This window comes from Etheostoma spectabile, chromosome 22, assembly GCF_008692095.1.
Source record: "Etheostoma spectabile isolate EspeVRDwgs_2016 chromosome 22, UIUC_Espe_1.0, whole genome shotgun sequence".
Lineage (NCBI taxonomy): Eukaryota > Metazoa > Chordata > Actinopteri > Perciformes > Percidae > Etheostoma > Etheostoma spectabile.
The window spans coordinates 2,487,865-2,505,892 of NC_045754.1; the positions used below are offsets into that span (position 1 = coordinate 2,487,865).

The 18,028-nt window shown below is 42.8% G+C and overlaps 2 protein-coding genes across 10 annotated transcripts in view; both read left to right on the forward strand.

Moving 5' to 3' along the window:
• The window catches only part of LOC116671897 (kinesin-1 heavy chain), a 31,375-nt gene extending 26,943 nt beyond the window's left edge, over positions 1–4,432 (forward strand). Inside the window, 4 exon segments of the mRNA XM_032503372.1 lie at positions 1,974–2,078; positions 2,547–2,754; positions 3,429–3,546; positions 4,183–4,432. Coding sequence (XP_032359263.1) covers positions 1,974–2,078; positions 2,547–2,754; positions 3,429–3,546; positions 4,183–4,189 — 438 coding nt within the window. The 3' untranslated portion in view covers positions 4,190–4,432.
• Positions 4,433–9,466: 5,034 nt separating this feature from the next.
• Positions 9,467–18,028, forward strand: part of arhgap12b (Rho GTPase activating protein 12b) — a 75,880-nt gene continuing 67,318 nt past the window's right edge. For 4 of the 9 annotated variants that reach the window (XM_032503376.1, XM_032503377.1, XM_032503375.1 and 1 more), the window contains exons 1-2: positions 9,468–9,604; positions 13,213–13,991. In XM_032503376.1, the coding sequence (XP_032359267.1) occupies positions 13,314–13,991 (678 nt within the window). In that variant the 5' untranslated portion in view covers positions 9,468–9,604; positions 13,213–13,313. Of the gene's footprint in view, positions 9,605–13,212; positions 13,992–18,028 lie in introns of all 9 variants that reach the window. The other 5 variants (XM_032503380.1, XM_032503381.1, XM_032503382.1 and 2 more) reach the window with 3 other exon arrangements.

Consider the following 18,028-nt stretch of genomic DNA (forward strand, 5'->3'; position numbering starts at 1 on the left):
GGCTTTGGATTCAGGCGTTTTGGTTACAGCCTTTCTTTTAAGACACTGGGTTGGACTAAATGCAACAAATCAGTTGTGCACAGGTAAATGGATGGATGAAGGATGGATGGATGGATGGATGGATGGATGGATGTGTTCTCAGTTCTGCCTTGATTCTGCTAAAATACAGCAAATTGCTTGTTGAATTTATAAACCAAAAATAAATAATTTCCAACATTCTTTTATTTAACAAATTTAACATTGAACTAAACACAAAATGCACCTCTAAAAAAGGACAGTTACATTTTTAAGTTGTCTACTGTTACTCTCTTTAACTAACTCACAAAATCTCTAAGGGTCTTTTGGGATACGTTGCAACCAGGGCTTGACATTCATTTTTTATTCACCAGCCACTGTGGCTAGTTGTTTTCCAAAGCTACTAGCCCTTGAGCATCTTAACAAGCCGCTATTTTGTGGAAAATTATGTTTCATTAGATTTTATTTAATTAGACTTGTCTACGGTGCGCTATAATTAACTAGAAGAACCAAATTAACAACCCTCTTAAATGGAAATGAGCAATGAAAACACCGAAATCAAGACTACACAAAATATAACAATGCACTCATCAAATATTCAGCTCTCATTATATGTGTAAAGCTCCTTTTTATATGAAAACATGCCACTGAATACTTAACAGACATAAAAATAGGAGCTTCTCATTGCATAGGCAAGGTGGTGCGAGGGGAGATTAGCGTAAAGTGAAAGTAGCTAAGATTCTATCCACTTGTCAACCAAATTATCTGAAGTTCGGTAAAGGAACTCATGCGAATAAAGCCGGTGAAAGCGAACAAAAACCTGTGTATAATGACGCCACATGCTGTTTTGAAATCAAATTGGTATATTGTATTAATTCGAGACATTTTATGGTGTTTCCATTCATTTTCGTACTAAATTGCACAACACTCAAGCAAAAACATTTGCGAACAAAGTTTTTCAAGACAAAATGGATCGCGCCGTCTACCAACACATGAACAAATTTGGACAAGTTGGAATAGTGCTAACGTAGCAGCTGATAGCGACACACTGTATCAAGCTATAATGACAAAATAACAACACTATCAACACATCGCTATGATGATGCAGATGCAACTTGGCTTTAATTTTCCCTCCGGCACCGAGACAATTTTCTGTTTTGAGACATGTCCCGCAGTTTGAGTGCCTTCCATTTACTCCGGAGGACGTCCCACGGCTTGTCCTAACCTTTGTTGACCATCGTCCATCCACTTCCATCTGTCTTTGTTGACGTCCGCCATGTGTGCAAACAGATCGGAAACACTGGACGGAAATGAACTAAAACTTCTTCTTTTTCGTTTTGTGGCGGGTTGTAACCATAAAATTACCTAAAAATTACGAATTTTACTCTTTCCATAAGGTATTTTTCATTCAATATCACTTAATTCGGATAAAAACGTGTGGATGGAAGCATAGCTAAAGATAGAATGTGCAGCCATAAACAGCAGAGATCTGCCACATTATTGTTCAATTTTTTGAAGATTTGAAGAAAATGTAAACAACTTAATATGAATCCAATATATTATTAGCAAATGTAAGTCAGAGTTACAATTTGTAAAAAAATAAATAAAAGAAAAGTCTTACTGGCCCATAAGTAAGATCGTCACTAAGATCCACAGATACAGTTCATCCCAAAGATTCTCTCTGACACAGAGATGACACATATTTTACATTAAAACATGATTTTATAAAATCAACAATTATTATTTTATTAGCTTAGTATTCTTTACACTAAAGATGTGTGTATAAAGGCTTAGGCCGCCAACACGTTATTGAAGGCACAGTATGAAATGCAACTCAGTTTAATACAAAGTATGTAGTAGGGGCTCCCTGCTCCGTCTGTCTTTCAGTAAAGGGGTCCTTGGCTCAAAAACCGTTGACGACCTTTGCTATACCGATAAAGCTGTGTGTTCTTCATTAGAAGGCTCAGGTGGACTCAGATGACATAGAAGGCAGCGCAGCCCAGAAACAGAAGATCTGCTTCCTGGAGAGCAACCTCGCGCAGCTCACCAAAGTTCACAAGCAGGTAAAAAAAGAAAAGTGAAAACACACAATTACCACAGTGCTTCCTACTGTACCTGAAATAACCCTATAGGTGGTTTTCAACAGATTCTGTGTCTAAATGTTCTACTCCCTTTCCTCTCACGCTCACGCTCTTTCTTCTAAAGAGTAAGGTCCTTCTTTTGAACTTAACAACATCCCTGAGATCACTATCTCTAAATGCACCAGACTCCATGTAAATAGACAGCCATTTTATCTTCATAAAATACAAGTTTTGACTTTTTGACAAAATGAAAAGTTGCTTTGGTTCATCTTTCCACTTTATCAACAATCAACTCTAGTTCTAGTTCTGAGAAATTAACACATAATTTATCGATTTACTTGTGAAAATATGCTGGCAAAGAGGATTTTACTCACTAGTGGACAAATCTGACAATGCACATTTGCGCCATAGAGTTACATAGCAACTCTTGTGTTTTTCTGCTTTGTGTAGCTGCTACGGGACAACGCTGACCTCCGCGGCGAGCTGCCTAAACTGGAGAAGCGCCTGCGGGCCACCGCTGAGCGGGTCAAAGCCCTGGAGGCGGCTCTGCGGGAGGCCAAAGAGAACGCAGCCCACGACCGAAAGCGCTACGAGGAGGAGATGGGGCGCATTAAGGACGCTGTCAAGCCCAAAAACATGGGCAGGAGAGCCTCCATAGGTAGGCGAACACACATATGGTATCTTGCAGAGGATTAAAAAACTTGACAACGTTTAGAATTATATGTGTGCATTGCCAGACCTTCCGTCACAGCGCTGCGGAGGAGGGTCTGACAGCGTTACAGGATGGGAGCTTATTGGCATTTCTTTAAACCAATCACAATCGTCTTGTTCAGCGCTAAGCTCCATACACGATGGCGGTGCCTCTGCAAAAGCAAGGAACTTGTTTTGATGGAACATGTGTACGTTCAAAAGTAGTTTTAGTCGTGCGAGAGAAAACTCCGATTGGACAGATAGTCTAGCTAGCTGTCTGGATTTACCCTGCAGAGATCTGGGGAGCAGTTAACCACAGTCCTCAGAAACCCACCGGAGGTTAGAACACCAACACAAAGAAAGTGGAAGGAAGCAGACATCCAACCTAAAAAGAGGGACATGGGCACCTAAGCAATCCCGGAAGTGGAACGTCGTCGATATAGACTAGGAAACATCTGGCTTTGCTTTGTCTAAATTTCAAACATACATCTACCTTTAAAGTTCAAGCTAACGTCTTCTAGGTCTTTTGTTTCCTTTAAATTCAAATGAAGAAATATAACTGTATGTGCACTCTGGATAACATGTGACGCCTCAACTTGCTCTCTGTATGTGGCTCATGTTACCTCTCTGTGTCCGACCCAGCCAAGCCCATCCGGCCAGGCCAGCTGCCGGGAGCCTCTCCCTTGAACCCCAGCGTCAACAGGTCCAACCTCATCCAGAACATCCTGCCAGCCGGCATCAAGGGAGGAGGGAACAACAGGTGAGAGGAGAATACACACTCTTCAGAGCGGCTGCTCCATTGTAGCTGGATAAGGCTACATTAGCATTGCTACATTTTGGTTTAAAAAACAATATCTTTTGCTACGTTGACACCTTGCATTCCCACTGCTTTGGCATTTCCGAGCCCCTGAAACCAGAGACATCTGAAAACTCTTCGGGACATTGGTTTGGAATCTGCGGAGTTGTGTTGCTGCAAACTGACCTTTAGCAACAGCGACACAGACCCCAACCTTTCTCCGCCTCATTGGGTCGTGACATCTCGTTCTCTGAGACTAAGCTAATAACGATGCCATGGCAACTACCAGCAACGGGCGGAGTAAATATTGCTGCCTCCGGTTTAACCCGGCATGTGCATGCCCAGTATGCCAGAATGTTGATGAGATATTCTGGTTTGGGCGTGTTAGTTTGAACGGAAATTAGTTTTGGGCTCAAAACTTGGCTTAAAAACCAAAACGTAGCGGTGTAAATGTAGCCTCAGTACACAGAATTACTCCCTTATGATTGGCTAAAGACCTGAGATTTTTTAATTTGTATTCTTACAGTATGTACTCCTTATTGAGGTAAGATAACATGTACATTCCTCTCCATTCCTTTTCTCTTCTGCTTTCCCCTACAGCCCCTGAGGATGAAGCACAACAAACTGCTAGCCAAAGTTCCAAAACCCAGAGACCTTCTCATTCCTAAATACTAAACTTACACATGGAACCACTGCACCATTCTGCCAACATCTAAGTGTGTATTTATAAGTGTGTATATATAAGTGTGTATATAAGTATGGCATGTACTGTTCAGTCCTTCAAGCCTCTGGCTCTATGAGACAACCGGACCTTAGTGCCTCGCAAATTTAACACATTATGTCACAGGGGATGGATGGGTGGAGGGAGGGAGGGAGGGATGGATGAAGGTAGGGATGGATGGGTGGAGGGAGGGAGGGAGGGATGGATAAAGGTAGGGATGGATGGGTGGAGGGAGGGAGGGAGGGATGGATGGAGGTAGGGATGGATGGAGGGAGGGATGGATGATAGAGTTCGGGATGGATGGGTGTAGGGATGGGTGGACGGGTGGAGGGAGGGAGGGAGGGATGGATGAATGTAGGGATGAGCGGAGGGAGGGATGGATATATAGAGTTAGGGATGGATGAGTGGACAGGTGGAGGTAGGAAGGGATGGATGAATGGAGGGATAGATGGGTAAAAAGGAGGGAGGGAGGGATGGATAGAGGTAAGGATGGATAGGTGTAGGGAGGGAGGGAGGGATGGGTGGACAGGTGGAGGTAGGGAGGGATGGGCGGATGGAGAGAGGGATGGGTGTAGGGAGGGAGGGAGGGATGGTGGACAGGTGGAGGTAGGGAGGGATGGGCGGATGGAGAGAGGATGGGTGTAGGGAGGGAGGGAGGGATGGGTGGACAGGTGGAGGTAGGGAGGGATGGGCGGATGGAGAGAGGGATGGGTGTAGGGAGGGAGGGAGGGATGGGTGGACAGGTGGAGGCAGGGAGGGATGGGCGGATGGATGTAATTTATTGATCCCAAATTGGGAAATTCTTCTGTTGCAGCAGAAGATTATCCAGGCATTGCATGGAAAAATATTTATCAACAGAAAGTAAACACAAAAAATATTCTAAATTAAAACAGCAATTCAATGCAGATTACAAGAAAAAATATGGTTTACCACAAAATATAATACAGCACTTTACATGTACAGTGTCTAGAAAACGTAGGTGGATTTCTCAGCATTTTTGCATAATTTGGTTTTAAAATGTGTCCCGATATTGTCTAAAGTCACAATATTAACGGAGGAATTGCTTGAAGATTCAAAGTCAGGTTGGAAGAAGAATGGGAACCATGTGTTTTAGGTCAACCTTGATGTGTTGATCACATCTCCACATTGGTCAGGTGGAATTTTAGACAACTTCCCCGTACAAAATGGTTTTATTATAATGATATTTCAGGAATGTCTTTCACAAATGACACTCTTCAGTTCATTTGAGGATTTCAGCATTGATCAAATCCATTCTGAAACATTTCTTTTCTAATGTCTCACTTTGTAGTTTGACTGTGTTTAGGAGCTTTTTCGTGTTAGATCTACGGACAGCTACCCTGAAACTTCTGAAACATGTAAAAAGGATTTTCATACATTTGAGTGCCCAGTTTTCTCAATGAGTAATGTTTGTTCAGGCCCAGGGGCATCCTGGTGATTCCTACTCTATGCCTCACTTTAAGGATGTTGGGTTATATATACGTTCCAAACAAAGTGTAACAAAATAAAATAAAATTCAAGTTTTCACAGAACATTGTCCCAGCACCAAATTAGAACATTCACGTTGCCAATTTAATTTTACGATGTCATCAGTTTATTCTAAGGGAGAACCTCCGTGGTGCCCTTCCTTTATTTTTCTTCTTGCTGAAGCTTAATGGTTGTTGAGATATTTTGACAGATCCATAACTGTAACCATGTAAGGCAGGGGTGTCCAACTCAATTTCACTAAAGGCCACACATGGAAAATGAAAATCCTAAAGGACAAGTGTAATGTTTGGTAATTGACATGCTTTTATTTACTGGAAGAAGTAAGCCTTATTTTTGACTGTGTTATTGCAGCTCTCATATAGCTTTCTCACTGATAGTTTGGGCCACACAAAGCCCTCAAAAAGTCCCCAAAAACGTTCATTAGCCATCAAAGACTTCAGCAAATAGCAAAACAATGAATTTTTTTACATTTTTGAATGCAGACAACAACACAGACAACTCACGACAACCTTATTTTACAGGCTTGAATGTGCAAACTCCCTGGTTGTGTGAAAATGTCTGGGTCTCAAAGTTGGCAAATCTGCCAAATTCTGCTCTGAGTGTCGCACAATTACAGTGTCTTTTTGGTCTGGCACACATGTAGGCGAGTCTGAATTATGATTTTTCTGATTTCTGATTGTGAAACTGAATTGTTATGTGGGCCAGATCAAAATGTGCGTGGGGCTGGATTTGGCCCGCGGGCCTTGAGTTTGACACCTGTGCTGTAAGGGTTTACTTACTCTTTAAACCTTTCTTTGTCTCCTTGAGTGTCAGTTACCAATGTGTTTCATGTGTTTGGTACAGAACAAGGTTCACCGAACCACAAACCACATTTTCAACTCACGCATGAGGAAATCTGACTCAGTCTTTTTAGAGCTCAAAGTGAAGGTGTTACATACTTTTTTCCTATTTGTTTTTATTATATATTAATATTATTTAATAAACATGCCAATCCGGAAAACATTTATTTCAACGTTAGTAGTTTAAATGGAGTGTATTTGTCTCTATAGTGACTTTAATGAAGATCAGACCACATTTTATGTATGAATTATGCATAAATGTAGGTCATTCCAAAGAGTACCTTACAAACCCAGCAGCCTGTTTCCACAAGAGCTTTCTGTAGACTTGGATGTCAAGTTAAGTCTTTTCTATGCAGCTAATAAACAGCTGGACAGCTGTTTGTCCACATCAATATGAGTTTTTGGGTCTAAAGTAGGCTATTGTCTAAAGAAACACTGCATGCTAAACACAAGTTTGAGCTTTTAGAGTAAGCACGGTTTTTTGCTAACCGGTAGAAATGAAACGCTGTGTATGAAAATGAATGGAAAGCCCTGAAACTGCCAATTAAAAAGAATTATTTTGAATGAAAATGAAAGAATTCCCTTTGTTATCTTGACAAAAAAAAAGTTAGTGGGTTGAGATCAGTGTGGTGTTAAATTACGATCATTTACATACCACAAAACATTCACGTTATCAGTCGTTGCATCTCAAAACAATACTTAAATCCACATGTCTGTCATTTCCCTGCTTACACCAACAGGGTGTGCTTTCACACACACATGCTAATACGCACTGAGAAGGGATGCACAGTGCAGACATTCATATATATATATATATATATATATATATATATATATTATTCTGAAATAATGTAAATGTTGAGTTTTATTGCCTATGACTATTCAATTCAACGCTATTTCAGGCACAAATGTCCATTCGGTATAAAAATATGATAAACACAACAACACAGACAAGACCTAAAAGTTACATAAATTGAAGTTTATAAGAACACACACAGACATTTGTTCCAATGTTTCCCGAAGCAAGACGTGTACCTTGTGTCACTCTGTGTGGGGTCAGTCAAAGACCTTATAATTACATTTTTGGAATGACAACACAGCATGAAAGGGAACATGACTAGTCACAAACATATGACTCGCTCTTGTCCTTATTGGCAGTTTGAGAAAGATCCTACAAACTGTAATTATAGTATCTGGTTTTTAAGAATAGGACAAACGGGCGCCTGGACTGCTCACCTGGTGGAGCGCGCGCCCCATGTGCAAAGGCTTAGTCCTTGTCGCAGCGGCCGCAGGTTCAACTCTGACCTGCGGCCCTGTGGTGCATGTCATTCCCCCCCCCCCTCTTTCTCCCCTTTCACATCTTCAGCTGTCCTATATAATAAAGGCCTAAAATACACAAACATATCTTAATACATAGGATGTTGAATAGGACAATAAAAATCATGTATCTGTAATTTATTTTCTTGTAAAACACTTTTTTAAAAAGGGCTATAAAAAAAGGCCTAATGTATTATTAATATTATTATTATTAATATTATTATCATCAAATAATGAAACCAATGACATGACTCTGAGGGTAAAGACTTATACTAAGTTCCAATGTTGTTTTTAAATTTCTTTTTCGGAAGTAAAGTTTGAACTGTTCCAGATTTCCCTCCCCTGACAGGGGGGCGGGGATCTGGGCCGCCGTCGATCAGCGCTGACAGACGGGTGGGGTGGGAGCGACAGACCCGCGTCTCTGGGGTTAAAGACCCCGACTGCATCACGCTGAACGGAAACACACAGATTGGAACCGGGATTTAGCAGAATTCGCCTTCAAAATAAAATAAACTTTGGTCAAAATAAAATGTAGCCCAACAAAAATAAAACAAAGACCTACCGTTGCATGGACACAATGTATTCAATAGTGGCAAAATTTGATCACATATAGAGTCAAGAACTTGTCTCCAAAATAACTTGTCTCCATATGTACATAAAATGTAATATAGCACAATTTATAATACTGAATGAAGCTTTATGTTACATGCAGGCCTATTATAAAGTTGTAAACGCCTTTTAAATTGCCTTTTGACAACAGATTGTACAAAATAGGTTTTGACATGTAAATAAAACTATAATTCTTGTGATAAATATGAGCATTTTCAAAAGCTTACTTATGACTTCGGGACATTTCAGTGTTTAAAATAACAGAAAGGTATATACATAATTAGTTGTGATTGTTTGGTTGTACCTTCTGTGACACTTTTAGACTTATTAATGTTTAAATTAAATTGAAAAAGTATCACCAATATTAGCAACACACCTCACCCAACCAACAAAGTTTCCTACATTCCCTTAATCAAACTTTAGAAAGACTTTAGGGGAATGAAACCCTTAAAAATGCTTTCAAACAACATAACTGAAAATAATTTAATGTAATACACAACATTTTTTTTAACATTTTAAAGCTGCTATTATGCTTCATTATTTTTTTACAAAACAAATAATACAAATTCAGTACAAGCAGATCGAAATTAATGAACAATACAGATGAACTTGAGACTTAATGTTTGAAAAATATTGATAAAAAGGTACAGTACACTAGATTATAAGTAGACAGAGTAAAAAAAACACAAATAAATTCCATAAATAAGAGTGTGAAAGATTGACAAGGGTTTAAAATGGTAACAAACATAAGTTTATAAACAAGGATAACTAAAATAAATTAGCTTTTTATTAGTTATTAAATATTTAAGCTGCTTTACTTTGATGGTTTGGACCGGATATGGCGTTTGTTACCGCAGCGCGCTTGACAGCGTGCAGAGAGGCGGGGGATTGCGAACACACTCCGACTGACTGGAGCTCCGCTGCGGTATACGGCGGAGCACCCGACGCTGAAGTAGGTGGCAAAAAGTTGCTCCTAACTAACTTTTCGGTCGACGCATAACACCGAGAGACGCCACTGGAGTTTGTAAAGGTTAGTGAGCTGTGTTTCATTTTAGTGTGGAGCTTTTCCGTCGCCTGGTCAGCGAGAGGCTATTGGCTTCTGTCGGAGTTACTTTGTTGCTATGCACGCTGTTGCAGATCTGAGTATCCGAGTGAACCTGCAGTGCTTTAGTCCAAGCCCGAAGCTTCTGGAAATTGTCACTAAAATGTCTCCCACGGGTAAAATAACCACAAATGCCAACCTTGGTTTTGTTCGGCTTTGTTTAAGATATTTAAACGGCTGTGTAATTATACATTCCACGTGATGGCATCATTCTGTGTGGCACGCACCTACAGATTTGCTGAGCTTATTTTCTCGCAGTGTTTGGCTGTTTGTCCCCGTTAGAGGGGGGCTTTCTCCGGCAGCCACGTCCCTGCCCTCCCCCTGGTCATGGGAATCCTTGGTGATGTCGAGTCAAATTCCTTTGTTACGAATGCACATGGATTAAACTCCTTTGTGTGGCATTTCTGCAGTCTGTGGGGCTGGAAGGGACCCTGCCCCCCACCTATGGTGTGTCCCTCCCCTCATCCCCTAACCACCTCCACCCGCCCAGGCGTGCTCTGGCCGCTCAGCCCCCAACGATTTATAGACCCAAAGTGCATGTTGTCAGGGCTTTTGCAGTGCATAATTACTAAAGAACAGCGTTTTGGTGCGATGCATAGGCGACACATTCATCAAATAACCCGCCTAGATGGAGAGAAATGCAGCAGCACATGTTGGAGTGGATGCTGCTCGGCCACATCTGTTTTTAATGAAGCCCAGGGACAAAGGCAGTCCGAGTCTCAGGGTGTTTTGCAGCTACAGTGGCTGGTCTGCAGATGTATACAGACAAAAACACAGCTGCCAGCTACACCCCTGATTGAGTGCTGTGTTCCAGTGCTTTGCCACTATGCCATTCATACAAGTGTTATCTAAATGACACTGATTTGTAGATGTCCCTGTCATACAACCTGAAAAAAAACCCATTTCAGTAGGGGCTCAACATTATATTGTATTCAATCGGAACAGTCACCCTTACGATTATTCCCAAGGAAACCTGTCTGTCATCCGATTTCTGCTATTTGTTAAGGTTTTCTATAGAATTACATATCTGTCTACAGATCAAATAGAATCACACCTGTAAACTCTGGTCTGGTCAGCAGCACCATCTACATAATCATAATCATAATAATCATGTCATGAAAACATCGGGTAGCCTAAAGTTTTAAGAAGTTGCTTAATTAATTTAAGATGATCTAATAGTTGGGCTATGTTGGAGGGTAATAATGTAGTAGTCTACATACAGCAAAAATAGTCTTAAGACACGCTGTTATTGTCGCCTTGGGCCCCACTTTGAAAACTGACAATCGATTCCTAAATAGTAGCAAAACAACAACAGTGAGGCTTTGTTCCAAATAGACAGATGGACCATAGTCTTTCAGTCATTGTTGTGCTGAGCTGTGCCAACATGTTTCTAAACCGGGGCAATTTCCATAAAGTCTCCATGGAGCAACAAGTTGGCTAGTGCACTCCTCTGAGACTTCACTTTACTCTGACACCATGCGGGGACGGGGTATCTATTGCAGCAAAATTTACTCTCTCTGGTCCTCTGCCAAAATTCTGAGACACAGCAGCAGTAGAGAGAGAGAGAGGGAGGGAGGGAGGGAGGGAGGGGGTTGTACATTTCTGCTGTATTGTGCCCATGGAGCCAGTTTTCGTTTATTACCGTTAAGTTTTTGTCATAGTGACTCGGTTGTGGGGCACTGCAAAGGTGAGTAATGTCATGCTTGATCTGTCGCCAGCTTCTGTTTCTTCAGACATTTCATATGTTTCTCCTTCTGGCTCTTCGACCCTGTGTGGGACGTGGTTTGGCTCTCTTGGTGCAGATTTGGGAGCCTTAATCTTTTGGATAAGTGTCTCCAACTTCAGATGCTAATGGTCTGAAGAGGTTGCTGCTAATCCAACAGACAGTTATCTTTGGACAAACCAACAGCATGACATGCTCACTCTGTGGCACCGTCATGTCACTTATTGCAGTTTTTTTAATCTTTTATCTTAGAACACCGTACACACCAGTAACCCAATCCGTATTTGCGTCAGTGCAGCAGCACAGTGGAGCCAGTGTGAGGAGGTCCCGACAGTGGCTGTCGTGCAACATCAGCGATAGCGCTGTTATCTTGTGCGTGACTCGAAGCTCTGACAGACGCCTGCCTACATCTCTGGCACCTCTGGTGATGGTGTCAATTGTAGCTTGTGTCTGTGTGGTGTTAGAGGTGGGGTTACATGAGGATTTGGGTCTGATTCCCAACACTCCATCTAATTCACACACCAATTAAAACAGACATTGACTGTTCCTTGAGAGACAGTCATTCATAAAGGCTTGGACATGTGCGTGTTGACATCATGGCTGAAGCTCGTCAGACTGGGCTGCTGTCAGGCGCGCGCGCACACACAAACACACACACACACCACACACACACACTCACTAAACGCCCTGGCATGATGCAACACTGCGTGTGTGCTCCGTGGTGTTGAAACAGATGAAACAAACAATTTACGCCCATTATGAACACACCACTCATGGGCTCCTGCTCTGGCCCAGACGGCTCTCACCACTGTAAATCTATTCCTGGGTGCGTAGCTGTCAGTCTGAGCCTCAGAGTGTGTGTACGTATTCCTTTACATAAGGATGAGCTCCTTATAGATTCACTGGCGTGTTCTCACGCCTCACTAAAAGCCCCTGCTTTTACTGCTTTCACTTCCAGGATGTCTCGGTCCACGGTGGCTGCTATTTCAGGGAGGAAGAGGGAGAATTTGATATGAGGGGAGCCGCGGCTGGGTAGCCGCTCCTCTGCTATGGGAGCACCCTGTTATTTATTTAGGTTAACCGACGAAGGGAGACTCTCTGACAGACGGATCAATGACAGGCCTCATCCCAAAACAAACCCTACAGGAATGGCGAGAGCCCAGCTGTCCTCTGACTCACACCCAGTGTATATCGAGAAGATCACCCCGAGCTTTTTAAAGGTTTCTGACTGCGTTGTGTAGCTGCATTAATGAGTAATGATTCCAAACTGCAGAGCTGATCTCTATGAAACGACGCACACTTTATTTCTGGATGCAGACTCTGAGGGAATGTAAGCTCCAGGGAGTCACTGTAGTCATTGGATCGCATGAGCGTGTGGGGGGGTCATGTTGTCATCGCCTTTACCTCCGCAGAGGGTGATAAGGTGACCGGGCTGGATACCCGTAGCAGTGGTATCGGTTAGCAGAGCAATCAGTGGGACTGTCTGTTGTGGTTTTCGATGATCAGAGGGAGGAGTTGTCATGTGGTGTTCTTTTCTTGCCTTGCTAACTGAGTATGTCTGCCTGGTGGTAATAGATCAAGTCAGAATGTGAGTGTGGTACAGCAGTAACACTTTGTGGTTGTGGAGTAATCAGGTGAGTAATATTGCAGGGTGTGACAGGCTGGGAGGGTTACACGGCTAAGTAGGAGCATGTCTGTGTGTGATTTGGTGGGTGTATGTTCATGTCTCTGAGTTTGCTAAAAGTCTCGTGCCTCGTAAATGTAGCTTGTGACATTCAACTGAAAAAGCCTTTCCCTTTCTTATCTCCTGCAGCCAAAAGTCCCCCCCCCCCCCCCCAGTCGGACATGAGGAGCCCTCCAGGCTCGGGCCACTGAGCTGCTGAGGTCAGAGTTCAAGTGCTTGTTCCAGCAGTCATGGCTGACACGGAGGGGCTGCCCATGGCCCCGGGCCAGATCTACATTGAGGTGGAGTACGACTACGAGTATAAGGCAAAGGACAAGACGGTGATCATCCGCCAGGGAGAGTGCTACATGCTGGTGAAGAAGACCAATGAGGACTGGTGGCAGGTCAGGAAGGAGGAGGGCATGAAGGCCTTTTACGTGCCGGCGCAGTACGTCAGGGAGGTGCGCCGGGCGCTCTTGCCCCCCCAGAAGCCCACCTTGAGGGCCAAGCCCACCGTTTTGGATATCTGCCAGGCATCCGATGAAAACCTCAACAGACCCCAGCCGGAAATGTCCAGCTTCGGGCGGCCGTCGCCTTCCTCTACCCCGTCGCCGTCCTCTGATCGCGTCGCGCCGCCGGTTCTATCCAAGGACGCCAACCAGAACCCGGGGAGTCCACATCACTGCAAGTTGGTAGCTGAACTGGTACTTCTTCACAACAACAACAACCATCACCACGCCAACAATTCCACATTGCCAAGGACACGGGCAGACTCGCCTCCGCTCAAAGTGGGGAACAACCACAACAAAAGCCCAGACAGTGACAAGGCGTCCCCACCGAGCGACCTGCCGGGGGATCGCCTGAACAAGCTCCACAATGACTCGGAGTCTGGGGACGAGCTGAGCAGCAGCTCAACAGAACACATGCAGGTAAGTTGCTACTGTACTCTTTTTTTTTTTTTTTTTTCTTAGAAATGGCTTCCTTCCGGTGATCAGATTCATTTTAAAGCATTTGGGAGCTTTCTTCTTGTGCATTCTTTGCTATATGGTTTTTAGTAGTTTCTTGGTAGTGTAGAATATAATACTTAAAATATCTGTCGCCATGTCAGATTTTATAGGGACACTGAACACAATGCATGGTAGCTTCCACAGTCCTGTCTCTGCTGGCTTCCAGACAGGACATTTGGAGTGCTGACTCTCTTGAGCAGCATTGCTTTTATTCTTCTTTGTACTCTCAATTGTTCCTTGTGTTCCTTTTGCTTTTCCCACCAATGTGCTCATATTTGTCTCTTGGGCTGGCTGCAAATAAGATCCCTTGTCCAGTTCAGATTCATCAGAATTGAATTGGGTGCGCGTTGGGTTGCCGATTTTATAAAAAAGTGGCAACAGTTGCAGGTCCCTATTAAAATTCTACTGTTGCCTTAGAAGCATAATTTGTCTGGCTTGGTCAGCTGTTTTTTGGGGGGGGGGGGGGCGGGGCTGTTGCATTTGGATCAATACACTAAACGGCCTGTTCACAGCATCACTGTTTAATGGAGGGTCATGTAATTGAGAGTCTGCTTGGATGTGTAGTAGTTTTGTAGCGCTGCTGTCATTTGTGCTTCATAAACCTGCTGATTGTCTTTGTACTACAGGAATGTGTGCAAAGGTATTATTATCACACCCAAAACTAATACTCTGAGGCAGATAATCTCTGCAAGGATTCTGGTAGAGGGGTAGCCCTACGTAGGGATCCATTCCTGATGCAAGGATCCAAACTTCCTGATGTCCCCCGTTGAAAACATCAAATATATTCTCTCCCTCCCCATGTTCCTGCAGTCCCTAGTTTGATAACACTTCCCACTTCCATGATACGCGTCTTCATCATGAGATGGGAGAATGGGTGGAAGGCTACAGGAACTGGGGCCTATCCTCCCTCGTCTGCAGCGGAGCTCGATCAAAGTAGAAAACGGAGGCGCTTTCCAGACAGTGGGAGCAGTGCTCTTAGTGAGCCCTTTTTGGGGTGGCTGCTTCTTTGGCAGGGTCGGCCTGTTTGAAGGCTCCAAGTGCTGCTTGTGTTCTTTGTTCCACAGGATGCTGCAGCCTCCTCCACCATGGAGTGAACAAAGAGAGACGGGCTTGACTAGAAACTAGGTCATATCAGCGGAGGATCAGTCTGTACCCCCCCTAGTTGCCTCGCCATGGGGACTACTGTGTGAGTGTGAATACCACGTGTGATGTGCCATATCAAGGAAATGAAAGTGAGAATGGAAGCACACTTACACATTTCACAACTTCAGAGCCCCACATATAGAAATGGCTAAATGGTTTGTGGGTCAGAATTGACACAACTCAAAAGCCCCCATCAAGGCAAGAAAAGGGTTGTTTTCTGTGTTGCTGCCTGCCTTCACCCACCCTGTTTGAATTAATTTCACGCTGGTAAAATCACACGGGGCAAAAATAAACACACATTATATGTTGATCATTTGCATTTGCATGGGCGGATTTTTGGAGTGCTTTTTGTCAGGCTACAGTAGTGCTGGAGGGGCGGATAAGAAACAGACAGCAGACAGGATTCAGCCAAAACTCCCTGTGAAGCTCTGTAGTCGCCGGGGCAGGTGGAACCCACACCCTCGCTCTTTGTGCCTTTTGTGGCGTGGTGTTATTTTGGCCTGTTGCCACGCAAGCAAGAATGACCCTGCAAAATAAAAAACAATTCTTCCAGCTCCTCTACTTCCCCTGCTTCCTGTCACTGCTCGGGCGCAGGCAAGCTGTGCCTTTGGGAGAGAGTTGTTAGGGCTCACGAGAGCCTGGCCGATACTAGATTTGTTTAGGCGGATGCTGATATTTGAGTTAAGAAAATCTGACTTTTTTGTTGTCTTCATAACTGTTCAAAATTTTAATGATTAATAAATGCTGCTAAGTGCACTAAACGTTTACACGTTTTTCCATTATACCTTTTTAATTTAAGTGTAGATTGGCGAAGTGTTCAATAAATGTTTTTGAGAAATTTTGTGTATATTAGTGTTACATTTTATCTTTCAAAAAGAAAAGTACATACCGGCCAAAATGAATCGGCGGCATTTATCAACCATCGGCTGACCCTGATGTCTAAAGAGACCGAGACCTCTAATGTAGGGCTGTCCAATAGGAAACGCCGTGGTGCGGTGTTGACACGCAGCTCTAGGCCATCAGTGTGTTTTGCCCTTTAGGGTAACACTTTACTTGAAGGTATCTACACAAGCGTGACATGACACTGTAATGAACACATGACGCTGCCATGACACGTGAACCCTAACCATCCAACCAACCAACTTGTCATGACAAAAACCGAAGGACACAAAAGAAACGTTATGTGATAAAGTTTTAGCACTTGTTTATATTTATGACACGTATATGACAGTGTCATGTCACTCTTATGTAGATACCTTTTTATGTTGACTACTCAACTAGCTGATCGACATATCGGTAAAACTGAGTTTCATGTAAACGCGCCACTTTCAATCTTTAAATGAGGCCATAAGGTTCTTGGTAATAAGTTATTGTGCATGAAAAAGCATAACAAATTACGAATAAACTATAAAAATCTTAGTTGACTAAGACCAAAATGACCGAATAGCTGCCTAATTAGTCTAATTAAGCCTTACCTAATTGGGCAAAGGGGAATGTGCCACTGTCGCACCATGCTTGCTCTTGGGGGAATTTCTTGAAATGTTGGAGCTTTATAAATTATTCAGTGTGGTTTACACCTACTCTATCTTTAAAGTGTCTTAAATAACTCTTGTTATGATTTGATACTATAATTAAAATTGAATTGAAAAAGAAGGCATGGCAAAACATTGTTTCACCCTCATTTCTACTCACCACTACAATGCTTTCAAATGGGATTTTATTACTGAATTAGGATTAAAACGGTCCTTTTATTTATTTGACTGTACGCATCATGTTAGATGCCAGAAAACAGTTGTTTTTTTACCGGCTGCTTTGCAGGTGCACTGTACGGCAAAGCAATTAGGCCGATGAACAATAGTTAAGGTACTGCTCATAATTAAGGATGTATCGGTATGAAAATTCAACCTCACTCTCATAGTGACCAAAATTATCACGGTTTGTGGTATTCTCCCGCTATTTTAAAAAGTGTGTTCAACATGTTCAGAAAGCACTGAAAGGCCTACTCAAGCTGAAATAGTTTCAAAAAGTTTAACAGTGTTTTTTACACTACAAAATATAGGCAAAACCTTATCAAAAGTGCAACTTTTAACATCAAAGCAACAAGGGTGCAGCATGTAAACAGCTTATTTGTCAGGAACATTTCCAGTAGTGCAGGTTTAAATGATACAGACAGTGTATATATATATATATATATATATATATATATATATATATATATATATATATATATATATATAATATTACACCACACGCACAAACATTCAAGCTAAGACCTAAAGAACACCACTAATTATTAGGGGTGTACCATTCAAAAAATGTTGCGATTCCAATTTTTAGGCTCACAATTCGATAACAACTTTTGGGATTGAATCCAGAATCTATACCAAAAACCACACACACACCACTATCTGGCTCTCTGTTACTGTTTTTTTGTTGTTGAAAGATTGTCATTTATTAAATAATTGCCTAAAGCGTATTACCTGGTTTATTAACTACTGCTGATCTGTATCGGCCTTGAACAGCCAGCATCGGTCCATCCCCAGCTGTAGTGCTTTCATGCTATTTTCCTGTTAGCCATCCACCATAGCAGTTCACCTTCAGCCTCCCCTCCCTCCCACATCCACTCCGTAAAGGAGAGAATGAGCTGCTGGATGATTGGGCGGATGCCGGGCTAGATGGATGGATCTGTTAGAAGGATTTGTCGCTGACATGCCTCCGCTCGAGTGCCAGCTGGCCACCTCTAATTGATTAGATTTGATCTCGGGGTGACGATTAACGCCCATTGTGTCTCTCCATGCGTTCCATATGGAATTTGC